The following is a 12,558-nucleotide window of genomic DNA, read 5'->3' on the forward strand; positions in this document are numbered from 1 at the left end:
CTCATGCCTGTATCTAAACACATGGCAAGCTGAAGCAGGAGGATTGCTCTGAGTTCAACACCAGGCTGAGCTACAAAGTGAATTTTAGGCCAACCTGGGTTACTCAGTGAAACCCTGTCTCTCAAACAAACAAGTAACTGTAATAAAAAGCAAAAGCAATATAAATCACTAAAGCCAATCCTTAGCCATCAGGTGGGAATCTTTTTCTTTAATGTTTTGCATATTTCTATTAATTTCACATAATAAGCATATCTTATATTTACTGGGATGATGTCTTTAGAAATTCCTCTATACTTTTGAAGATCTCAGAAGTAAGAAGTTGGTCCTTTATAAAAGAAAATTCAATGTCAGTCATCTTGGAACTCAGCTTGGTCTCATGATGATTTGTCTGTGGCTTCCTGTCCAGCATGGCTGCTTCTTACTCTAGGCTCTCCCCAACCCTCTGCTTCCTGGGCAGGCTCATTAGACTCCTGCTTCCTACACCCAGGTCCAGATCAAGTCAACATCCATCCATAAATCCACTGGTCATCATTGGTCTTGCGTCTTTCTCATCTCTTGGTCCTTTAACTAGACCTTGAGATCTCTGAGGTAAAACAGCTTTACTAATCTTAGGGTCTCTCAGCCTAGCATTATGCCGACTGCACAGTGGTACCCAACAACACTTGTGAAACTGAGGGAGTTGAAATCACCTTGAAGAACCTTATTTTCCTCAGCAAACATGCTTGTGAGGAAGAAGTACATTCAAAATGTGGGGAGGAAAGAAGAACTCCCTCTAGGTTTAAAAATCTTGTTTATCTTGGGATTAAAAAAAAAAAAAACACTGACTACTTTGCCAGGACAATTCAGTTGGCATGGCCGGAACCATCCCTAGCATAAACAAATTCCACAGAAGCCTAGCAGTTAAAGCTCCAGTAGACGTGGATGGTGTCTCTCAGGGTGGTCATCTGAGCAACATCTCCCCTGAAACATCTTCCTTGAGTCACTGCACACCATCCTCATGATTGAAGGATGTTGTTCTCCAACATGGTAACCCACGTGTGTACGAGACAGTTGAGCCTGAGTTGCTTCCGAGAGCATGGTTGACACCTCACCATTCACTATGTCTGGAGGAGGAAAGCAACCTGCCTCTGCTGGCCCCTTGCCATGATGGCTCGGTGACTCTGAAGCAGATTGTAGTAGGGGTGGACAGTACAGCCCACGTTAACAGACGTCTGTCTGACCTGAATTTGCTGGGTGCTTTCACGATTGCCTTCCCTGGGTATCACTCACGATTGTTGAGTGGTTTCTCTGTTTTACAGTTACTCCTCTCCCCATTGTTACTGCTTAAGAATATCACGGGCAGATTCTTAAAGTACAACGCTCTTGTGTTTTTTCTTCATAGTCACCCCTTGTTTTGAGCATTCATTGAGTATTATGACTAGCCAAACGGTGACATACAATTTCTATCACTCTTCAACTTTCTTAACTGGGACAGTAGCAAAAAGAACATCATCTTTTCCCTATTCATACAGACCCCAGGTTGGTTTTATTCTATGCTTTATAGTATACGACTGTCGATCTTTTTTTTTTCAAAACGTTCTCAGATCTGTCTGCTGAAGTCCTTTCCAGTTGGAGCCTATCGTGTTGTCTGCCCCCATCACTCCAAGGCACTTACTAGGAGAACTTTGATTTACATTCGCCCTGTCTTTACACAGTTTTGAATTAAGCCTAAAGAACAGGTGCTTAGCCTGTTTGAAAAACTCCAGCATCAAGAACTGTCACCAGCACACAGCAGTTTTCTTCTGCACAATGTGGCCACGCATATCTGCCCACTCTGCCCATATATGCAGTGTGTGGTCAAGACTTAGAGGTTGTGGTGACTTTGATCAAGACTTTAACCTTAGTCATAAAGTTGTCATGAGCTGACTCACACAGACTGTAGTCATGTGACTCAGACTCATCATGGGGTTTTATGGTGCCCTATGTGTATGCTCTGCCTTCCCTAAGAAGCACCCACACTCTGGCATCCTAGGACTGAGCCTCCATCTTGCTACTATTATTGACTCAAAAATCTTTTTCAAGAGTGATGTTTACACTTGTTCCCAGTAACCAGGCTCTACATGGCCTAGGGATCTGTGTCTTCCAGCCTCATGTTTGTTATATCTGCTTCTTTTAGGGGCTGAAGGTCTTCACTGGGTTTTCATGGCTCTGTATGTCAAATGAAAGGTTGATATTAGATGATGTCCAGGTCTGTCTCCATCTTAAAGACTGTATTTCTCTTTACTGGGGCTCTGCCATGTAACCTCAGTGGTCTGAGCACAGGAGATAGTAACTGATCATTTTGTGATGGGTTCTTACCCTCAAGATCTGTGATCCTCTGTACTAAGAGCTCATCACCAAAGTAAGACCAGATCAAGGGGAGAGAAAGGCATCCCCACTTCTGCCCACATGATGGATGCATGCATTCGTTGCCGTTCTCCTGCTATGCAGTGACTTGCCTGCTCTACTGTTCACAATTCCCCCATCCCTGCTGTGCACTCAGAAACACAACAAGCTCAACTATGCCAGCTCAAACTGCAGCTAAGATGAAGGCTTTGATGCCCATGGGATCTGACAAAGACTGGAAAACGGTCAGTTGTTCTTGGGCTCCCATCTCTCCTCATTGTCTCCAGTTCCTCTGAGATTTGCTTACATAGCTGTTGCTGTTATGGTACCATCTCTCATGTCTCCCTCAGGATGGCAGTGACAGTATTCACCTTCTAACAACCACTCTTGGTCCAACAGTCAGGAACTGCTAATGCTCTGCTGACAGCATCTCACCAACCCTATGTGCCCCAGGGTCACTCCAAAGCTATTATTTGCTTATTTCTCTCATGTTTGCCTCCCACCCATTCTTCTACCCATTCCAAAGTTACTCTCCAGGTTGTACCTCATACCTGTAACAGATTGTTCTCAAGCAATTTGCTAAACCTGAACAATATTCAAAAACCCCACCCAATTCTTATGGAATTTCATGCTTCACTTCAAATTCCTGTCTTTGCTTTTGTAAAAGCTCATGCACTACCAGATTAATGATACCAATTTCATAGTCAATATCCTTCATTGTCCACCATTTCAGTATATTGTAGGCTGTGTGTTTCTAAGGATGAGATTATTAGTGTTATAAATGTACAGTATTATAGAATCAAAACATGTATTTTGTGGGTATGCTTACTACAAAACACCCAGACAAGACAGAAAGTAAAATATAATTGTGATCCTTTCATCAAAATACTTGCGCATCAGGCTCTCACTTACATAACTGCGATAACGCAGAATAAAGTATGTTTGATCACTCTAATTATGTGGAAGCAACATAATCCCCCCAGTAGTTACACATTCATGAAATTTCTGTAAAACAACATTTCTACTGGCCACGGTTTTCAGTCTACTCTACTTACTACCTCTACACTCTCAATGAATACAGAAAAAATATTCATTGAGAACTAAGCTTCTTTGTTTTGAAGCTCTAGAGACTTAAGGAATGCAATTTGAGAATTTTTTTGTGATTTTTTTTCCCCAGGCATCCATCTTTTGCAGAAAGACAAGCACTTGCCTTCATCACCGTCATCCCCGAATGGGTAGAAGAGAGCCACAGCCAGGTTGATGAACACAGCCAGGTTGAAGGAGATGCTCCCCCAGAGTGAGATGTGCCTGGAGAACCAGAACAGGGCGGGGTTGTCTAGGAAGCAACAAGAACAGGGGTGAGAATGGCCAGTATATGCTGCCGTCAACACAGGAGCCCTGCCGAGCTAACAGTATGGGCAATGCGATTGTGACTGGTCACAGAAGTGCGTCTGAAGAAACCGTGACTTACTTAGAAAGCATATTATAAGACCAGATGGTAAAGGCATTTTTCTTAGTTCCTTTTTTATCCTTCAAGAGTGTGAGCAAAGGTGATTCTACAGTAAATCCCTAGATTCTGGACCATGCAAATTAGGGGAACGTGGCAAATGGTTCACGGGCCCCACTCACTGGAGGACTGATAATACTGATGGGTAGGATGGTCTTATCCTCACGATGTAATTTCATAAAAGCCAGGAGGGCAGACTCAGGTATATATCTACTGGAAAGACTTTTACAGGTGCAGTTACCTGGAAACCGCAGTCTCAGCACTGCAGCTCAGCATGCATGGGAACCAGAGAGACATAATGGTTTCCCAGGCCTGCAGTCTCAGCATCCACTGAGAGGCTGAGGCAGAAGGATGCCTACAAGTTTGATAGCAACATGGGAGTCTGAGGCCAGCCTCGGTTATGCAGTGAGACCCCACTTTTTAAAAATGCTATAGTATTATCTACACTTTTAATTTGAATGTTTCTAATTATGTTCTGGTTTTGAAGCCACGGGAGAAAAGTCCACAGTAAGAAGTCAATAATTTGCTGAGTATTTCCAGAAAGGGAAAATGCCTGTCATCAGAAAGGAGTTAATAAATGTATCTACCAGTATTTAACAGAAACTCAGTTCTTTCCACATCTAAATAGCTGTGGAAATTTGTAATGCAAGTGGTTTAGAGGAGCTACATTATCAGCCTACATTGGACGCTTTGTGGCTCCTTTGGGTCTTGTCTACCATTCATCTTGTAATGTCTTGACATAGGATTGAAATACAGAATGGGATGGACATGGTGGTGTTTGTTCATAACCCTAGCATTTGGGAGGTGGAAGCGGGAAGACCAGTAGCTGAAGGTCAGCCTAAGCTACAGAGTGAGTTTGAAGCCACCCTGGGCTACATGAAACCCTATTTCAAACGAAACAACCTAAAAGACGAAAATGCTAGAGTTTGGGGCTGGAGAGATGGCTCAGCAGTTAGGACATGCACTGTTTTTGCAGAGGGCCCAGCTCAGTTCCCGGCACCCACATCAAGTAGGTGACCATTGCTGTAACTCCAAATCCAGGGCATATGACACCTTTCAGCCTTTGCAGGTACTATACGCATGTGTAAAAGACCACAATAAGCAAAGGCACATACACATAATTAAAAATCATAATTAAAAATTTAAAGACAAAATATCAGAGTCAGTAGGGTGAGGTTTATGACAGGGAAAATCGTGTACTTTTTGGATCTATGTCATACCTCTGTCTGGGCCCTCTGTTGTCTGGGATTGTGTCCCTCCTGAGTTCTCACTTTCCTCCTCTTGGGCAATACTCCACAGTGGAGGAGGCTGTGATGGGAATTTTACTGGGCAATCCCATGATCGTGAACTGTAGACACCTGTGCTGTTCCCACTCCTCTCTATCTACAAGTCCACAGAATCACTGAGACAATATCCTTGTGATCAACTGCTTCTAAGACTTAAAATACCATGCCCACTGGTAATTATTTTAAGTTTTATTTTTGTAATAAATAGGTAAACAAATAAATAAAATGTTTGCCACAAAACACAGATCCTAGAGTTTCAGTCTGTTAGTCAATTGATTTTTTAATTAATTTGAGTTTATTATTCAATTAATATGGATAAATTATTTTTCAAATATCTCAAATAAAAATTTCTGAATATTCTACATATAATGGATGCCCAGTTTTTCTGCTGAGTTCTATGTGGTAAAATTCTAAAGAACGCCAGTGTCTTAGGAATCTAAACCTGCGTGACATCATCTTATACCCAAAGGAGCCTTTGAGCAGCTCCACTCACCTAGTGTCTCTTGGTGAACAGTCTAGCAAACTGAATTGTGAAATCCAAGTCACACCTGGGAAAGTCTCCAAAAGACAAAAAGGACCTAACTCCAAGAGCCTTGACTTTTAAAACGTAGGCTTATTTTATTTTATGTGCACGAGCGTTTTGCTCACATACATGTCGTGCGGACCCTCTGTGCACTCGGTGCCCTGGAGGCACCTGGATGGCTACGAGCTACCCTGTGGCTTTACCTCTAGGCCATCTCCCCAGCCTCATTAAAATGACTTAAAACTTTAAAATTAAAAAGTATCGGAAACTCAGTGTGTTTCCAAACACATGGGAGATCTGCGCTCCAATTGGAGAGAACTACATGGTGATGGTTTTGACTACAATATCACTGGGCTCTGGTTACAGGCTTGCTAGATTTCGATGGAAAAAGGGAGGGAGGAAGAAAGAATGACTCCCACGAAAACTCTAAGCACTTGGGATGTGGAGTCATCTATGGTACAGAATGAATCTGAGGACAGGCTGAGCTGTGAGGTCCTGTCTAAACACACACAGAGGACACTGAGTGAGAGGGCTCTGGCAGACGTCGCCCAACCCCATGCGCTGACTATTGAAGTCTAGGGGTCAACACAGGACTTCACACCTGCAGTCATCCGGCAGCGCAACAGCTCAGCTGCAGCCTTGCAGCTAATAACACATTTAAAAAAACACGCTCTGCAGCAGCTGCGGGCCATCTGGTTGACTGGGAATTTCTAAGTCCACCAAGCTGCAGAAGGTTTGGCTCCAGCAGCAACAGGGGCTCACTCCAGCCTACAGATGATTTCAGGGACATTAAACTGACAAGAAATCCAATTAATTATCTAGATAAATTGGGCTAAGTGACCCTGGCGCTGCCCCTCTGTCTCTGGCCATGTGACCCTGCCCCTCCCCGCCCCCCATGTCTCACACTCACTTCTGATCTTCTTTTGCCATTTCATCTCGTTGTAGAGATCTTCCGTTTGCTGGAAGAAGTCGTTCACCTTGCTTCCTTGCTCATCCCTCTCCGTTGTGTTGAACACTCGGTACTTGGATTCCCGAGTGAGGAATTCACAGATGTTGGGGACCGGGAAAACAATCTGCTCCATAGTCCGGTCATGCCGCACAATCTGGAAATGATCGGCGTTCGGTTTCAGACTTTTGCACACCTCAGTCTCAGACTCAGTTTTTAACTTCCTTTTTCTTAATTAATAAATTTTGTTCTTGGACAATTTCATGCACACATATAATATGTTTTGGTTTCTCCCCACCCCCAGTTATCCATCTCCTGCTCCAGGTGCCTTCTTCTTCCTTACAAATCTCTTTCCCATTTTCATGGAGATTTTAACTAGAGCCCTCAGTGTGACTTAGGGTTTGGAACTATCTGGAAGCACCCGGTGGCCCATGCTCCTGGCACATGTAAGAAAGCTGACTAAGCACAGAGGCAGCACACCCACCGTGTTCTTCCATTGCTCCTAGCTCAGGTTCCTGCCTGAATGTCTCCCAATGACATACTACGATATATAGAGCTGTAAGCCAAATACGTCCTTTCCTTCCCAGGGTGCTTTTGGCAAGAGTGTTTTATAATCACAGCAGAAGACATGAAGCTAGGACAATGAGCTTATGAGTGATAGTTTATGTATCCAATCATGAAAAATGAGCCAGTGGGGTGACCCTGAACTCCAACTTAAGAATCTGTGCCCAGTTCTTCCTGACAGGGGCTTCTGGGTACCAAGTGAAATCCTTAGCACTGGGTGTCTTCAGTTCTCTGTACACAGAGGTTTTTGTTTGTTTGTTTGTTTGTTTGTTTTTTATCACTGAAGTGTTCTGCCTCCAGCCTGCTGTTCTGAATGAGAAATGTTCCCCATGGGCTTATGTATTTGAACATTTGGTCTCCAGTTAGTGGCGCAGTTTGGGGGAGGTTGTGGGACCTTTAGGAAGTAGAGCCATGCTGAGGCTTTGAGGGCTTATAGCCTTACTCTCTCCCCTACCCTCCTGCATACACATAAAACATGGCCCCTGCCCCCAGGCTCCACGCCTTGCCTTCCCTGCCTCTGGACTCTCTTTCTGGAACCTTAGTCAACATAAACTCTCTCTTCTCTAACTCGGTTTTAATCCTGGAATGGGAGTAATAGCTGGGTGCTAGGAACCGAAAACAGGCATCTGTAACCACAGCCAGTGCTCTTAAACTCCTCTGCTCTGCCATCTCTTAACCTGCTCTGCCATCTCTGCAGCCCCTTTATGTGCTAATTTAAAAAAATAATTAAAATATCAATTACATAAATTACTGAGGCATATTTGATACAGTAGGCAACCACATGAAAAGAATTTTAAAAGGTTTGCTTGATCTAACAGTGTCAAGTAATTTTTTTTTTTTTTTGATTCTTAGGGCTTACTAAAGAAATAAAGCTGTGATTAGATAAGCGAAAATATTCAGTCCTTGCATAAAATGACATATTTAATTCTGGTTGTCACGTTTCACAAAGGGCAATGACAAACCAGAGAAACCAAAGGAGGAAATGCTTTACCCAAAAGGAAGCCAAATATGGTTAACGTTCCCCTAGGTGATTCAACAGATGCTTATTCAGTTATTAGCTGAGGAGCCCTGGGGAACTGAAAAGTAAAAAAACCAACGGGATCCCCAATATAGACAGGAGCAAACTGAGAAGCATGGCGGCTCTTGAAATGTTAGAGGCAAAGGCTGGGGGGTGGGGTGTCTCAGTGGTTAAAGCTCATGCCATGCAAAATAAATGGTAGGGTCAGAGTTCAGAGCCCCACAAACCCACAAGTGCTGGGTGGGTGTGCCAGCCTTCCAGTAACCCCAGTGTTGGAAGGCAAAGTCAGGGGTTCGTCAGTGCAAGCTGGTTAGCAAGACTGGCCATCTTACCAGGCTGTCGGCTCAGCTGAGAGGTCCTGCCTCAGTGAGAAAGGCAGAAGAATGAAGAGGATGGAGGATGAGTCTCAATACCAACCTTGGGCCTCTTGCTACACATGAATGTGACCACACACACACACACACACACACACACACACACACACTAAGCTACCACCCCGAGGGGAGCAAACACGGGGAATGGTGGACAATTGCAATGGTCTAGTGCGATTCACAGATACAGAGAATCTTTCCAATGACCAGTTGCTTAAAACCACACACGATTTCTTCAGAGGCAGCAAGGCGCATGAGAGAATCTGAAAATAAGATTCAGATCCTGGGGGCCTCCTTCTTGGATGGTGATTTGGCCTAAGCACCTCCCCACTTCTCAGGGCTACTAAACTGACCGCCACAAGCTACCGTTCTTGATAATACCCATTTCTGCAATTGACTCAGCCAGGCAAATCTGACACTGAGCTGCGGCACTGTTGATGTTTATACATATGAGCAGGGGTCTACTTCTGACATGAAGTGATAAAGCTTAGTAATGCTCAAAGATTTGGTAGAAATAAACAATAAGACATAGAAATTACCCATTAGAGGCAAAAGTGCCCATGACACATTCTGCCGAAAACTAAAAAACCATCTACCAGAATGAATGAAGTTATGGCCGTAAATCAGGAGTGACAGGCATTGCCACTCTGCTCACTTCTGCCTGATTAGTTCTGCCAGAAAGCATCACAATGATACCCCAGCTAGAAGTGACAGCCTGATGAGTCCCCTGGCACACCTCCTGATCTGCTATAGGACATTAGATAATGTCTCATTTATGGAGCAGGGAGAGGACAGCTGTCAGACAATAAATGTGTAAACAGCAAACTTTTGAGTGCATGATACCAATATGAAACTTTTATTAGTGCTTCTATGTTTCCTATACTTTCATAAACTTTTCTTTTGCTTTTTTCAAAGCAAGGTCTCACTATGTACCTGGCCTGTAACTTCCTAAACCAGACTGTCCTGGAACTTACAGAGATCTGCCTGACTCTGTCTCCTAAGAGCTATGCCACTTATGTGCCACTATGCCTGTCTTCAAAAACTCTGTTAGGTCACAGATTCATATCTTAAGAAGCCTCTGTAGAGGAATTTTAATCTAGAAACATAGCTGCTCTTGCAAGTGATCACATCTGAAGACTCAGACCTGTGTGATCTGGCTGGAACACAGGCACATCCTTAGCATACACTTTAAGGTAAAATTAATTTGTAGAAGGAAGCAGCTGTATTTGAAAGTGACATATAATTGAGGGGTAGACAAAGTGATGGATCAGAGACAGATTTAACAGAATGAGACAGAGATGAGATAGGCCCAACTCTCAGGAGAACAGCCCAGGAGAGAGAAGCTATTTAAGAGCAGCTCAGAGAGAGAGTCTGCCAGTACAGTGAGTGCAGTGCAGTGCAGTGAGGGCAGTGCAGTGAATGCAGTGCGGTGGAGTTGAGTTCCTCCATGAGTCCAAGCAGTTCAGTGCAGTTCAGTGCAGTCAGCAGAGGCAGCAGAAGCCAGAGAATAAGAAGCACCCAGAAGATTAGAACACATTGCCAGAGTTAGTTTGAGGCCAAGCAGAGCAAAACATTGAGAAGCTGAGAGAAGCCAGATTGAATCATTCAGCTTGAAGAGGAGCTTGAGCCAGAGCAGCTGAGTTAAACCAGCCAGGCAGAGCTCAGAAAGAGCTAGAAAGGGTGAGCTTATTCAGCAGGAAGCCTCTAAGACAACAATTGCATCTGGCAAATAAAAGTTACATTTACTTTTAAGAGGCAGATTCTCTACTATCTTGTCTCTAAAATACCACTCAATCCTCTACCCTATCTGCTTCCGTGACCCAAACAGGAGAAAAGCTTTACTCATTCCATTTTAAAACTTCAGAGTGGTTCTGGGGAGAGAAACTCGAGATGGACAGACTCGGTTTCTATACATGGCTCTTAGACCTCAGCTTGTGGTATAGAGTTTTCCATTTAAATCACTTGGTATTATTTCACAGTTCTATGAAAAATCATGAAAATGGCTTCAGGTAGGAAGCAAATGCATTCTTTCACCATAGGCCCCTTTCTAAGAGTGACAGGCAGGTACCTCGATCTGCGCGGTGTGGTTGGCGTAATACTTCAAAGCTTCATCCCCTTCCTCTGGGTCAGATCCCGGCTTGAGCATCTGCTGCAGCAGTTTGTTGTGGCGGGCCAACTGCCGGGAAGAAAATGAAGGGTTAATGTCTCCTCTTTGTTCTTCTTGAGACTTGGAAGTTACTGTGTCTGTTTGTGCACATGTCTTTCACAGTCCTGGGGTGACAGTAGTTAGCCATATTCAGGGAAGGTATGTCTATGTTTGAAATGAATAAATAATCAATGCATAAAAATCAGTCATTCTCATTTGTGGATAATCCACATCTGCGATAAATGTGCCAAGGAGAAGAAATGCTGATGGTAGCATTGAGGAAATACTTTCAAACTACACATACATGTAAATCAATGACCAGCTACACTACATGTAAATCAATGACCAGCTACACATACATGTAATCAATGACCAGCTACACATACAGGTAAATCAATGACCAGCAGGGCAGCAGAAGAGTGGGCAGTAGAAATAACACAGATGACATGTAGACAGGGCTCTGCATTCCAAAAGGCTTCCTCTTACAGTGTGTAACCTATACTTATTAACCTATACTTCTGCAGATTACCAAGTCAAAACTGGCACTTTATGGGCATAGATTTCAATTTCATTTATATGTGAAATTGAGCATTTAAAAAACAATAATCTCATCATAAATATTTTCCTTTTTATGTGTATGTGTACACAGGTTCATCGTGTGTATGTGTGTGTGTGTGTGTGTGCGTGCGTGTAAGACAAAGGTCAACGTCAGGTATATCTCTATCACTCTCTATCTCACTTTGCCACAGGGATTCTCAGTAAGTGCAGAGCTCACCGGTGTAGCCAGGCTGGCTGTGTTACATAAACACATTGCTCCCGGAGGTGCCTGGCTCATTTTGCCAGGTATAAGATCTCATCAGCTCTGACTTTGAAATCCTGGCGTGGACACTCTCACTGCTTCCATTTTACAGATGAGGAAACTGAGGCACAGGGAGTATGAATTTGTCTATAACTATATAGCTGGAAACTGGCAAAGCCAGTCAGTACTAAACACAGACAGTAGCTTCAGAGCAAGTTTCTTGGTGGTGTTACAAGGCTATAAACATAGCATACATACCTACAGCGTCTTAATATAAATGGGGCCATAAAATAGCACAAATTTAAGCAATAATCCAGACCTGTAAGACCAAGTTAACATCCTGCAAAGTGATAATCCGAACAATTAAATATTCATCTCACTGACTCCAGAACAAATCATTTTGAAATGGTTACTTTAGAAATGCCTTTCAGGGTCATTTATGGACCACGCAGAAAAAAAATGATGTCTTATTTTACTTATATTTTATATTCAACTAAACATGAATTATATCATTTTTATTACCATCCAGAGGCATGAAACTTGCTGTGACTTGTAGGTGATCCTCAAAGTCTAAGAGAATTTAAAGAGGAAATTGCTGTAATCACCTGGGCATATTACCAACTGGCAAGAAGTGGCTGGTTCTGAGGGCGAAACTGGCAAGACCCACATGACTAACATTCCCAGGGTCAGAAATGTGTGGATGACTAGGCAAGGACACTCGCCGTGCTTCCAGCCCGAGCTATCACACAGCTTGGTGCTGAAGGCTGGAGACTCCATTGGAAGCTGGAGGTCCGGCCTATGGGAGGAAGGTGGGTCAGGGCCTGTGTGCCCGTGAAGAGTTTATCAAACTCACGGCCTCTCATTTCTTCCTCTTTTCTGCTCCCTAGATAACATGATAGACAGCTCTACTCTACCATGATCTTCTCCAGCCCACCACAGAGCCATGATGTTGTACAATAGAGCCATGTGCAATACAGCCATGGCCAAAAAACTCTGAAAGTGTGACTTAGAATGAATCTTCCCTCCTCATAAGT

General features: G+C 43.5%; 1 protein-coding gene and 1 long non-coding RNA gene across 6 annotated transcripts in view; one reads left to right on the top strand and one right to left on the bottom strand.

The window, feature by feature from the left end:
• Window positions 1-5,401, top strand: part of Gm35768 — a 45,165-nt gene extending 39,764 nt beyond the window's left edge. For both annotated transcript variants that reach the window (XR_003956373.1, XR_003956374.1), the window contains exon 5: window positions 3,542-5,401. This is a non-coding gene — a long non-coding RNA (predicted gene, 35768). The remainder of the gene's footprint in view (window positions 1-3,541) is intronic.
• Window positions 1-12,558, bottom strand: part of Itpr2 (inositol 1,4,5-triphosphate receptor 2) — a 393,960-nt gene that overhangs the window by 75,567 nt on the left and 305,835 nt on the right. For all 4 annotated transcript variants that reach the window (NM_010586.2, NM_019923.4, XM_017321411.2 and 1 more), the window contains 3 exons: window positions 10,648-10,755; window positions 6,591-6,783; window positions 3,575-3,700 (listed from right to left, as the gene is read on the bottom strand). In NM_010586.2, coding sequence (NP_034716.1) covers window positions 3,575-3,700; window positions 6,591-6,783; window positions 10,648-10,755 — 427 coding nt within the window. The remainder of the gene's footprint in view (window positions 1-3,574; window positions 3,701-6,590; window positions 6,784-10,647; window positions 10,756-12,558) is intronic.

Source organism: Mus musculus, chromosome 6 (genome assembly GCF_000001635.26).
Source record: "Mus musculus strain C57BL/6J chromosome 6, GRCm38.p6 C57BL/6J".
NCBI classification, from domain to species: Eukaryota; Metazoa; Chordata; class Mammalia; order Rodentia; family Muridae; genus Mus; species Mus musculus.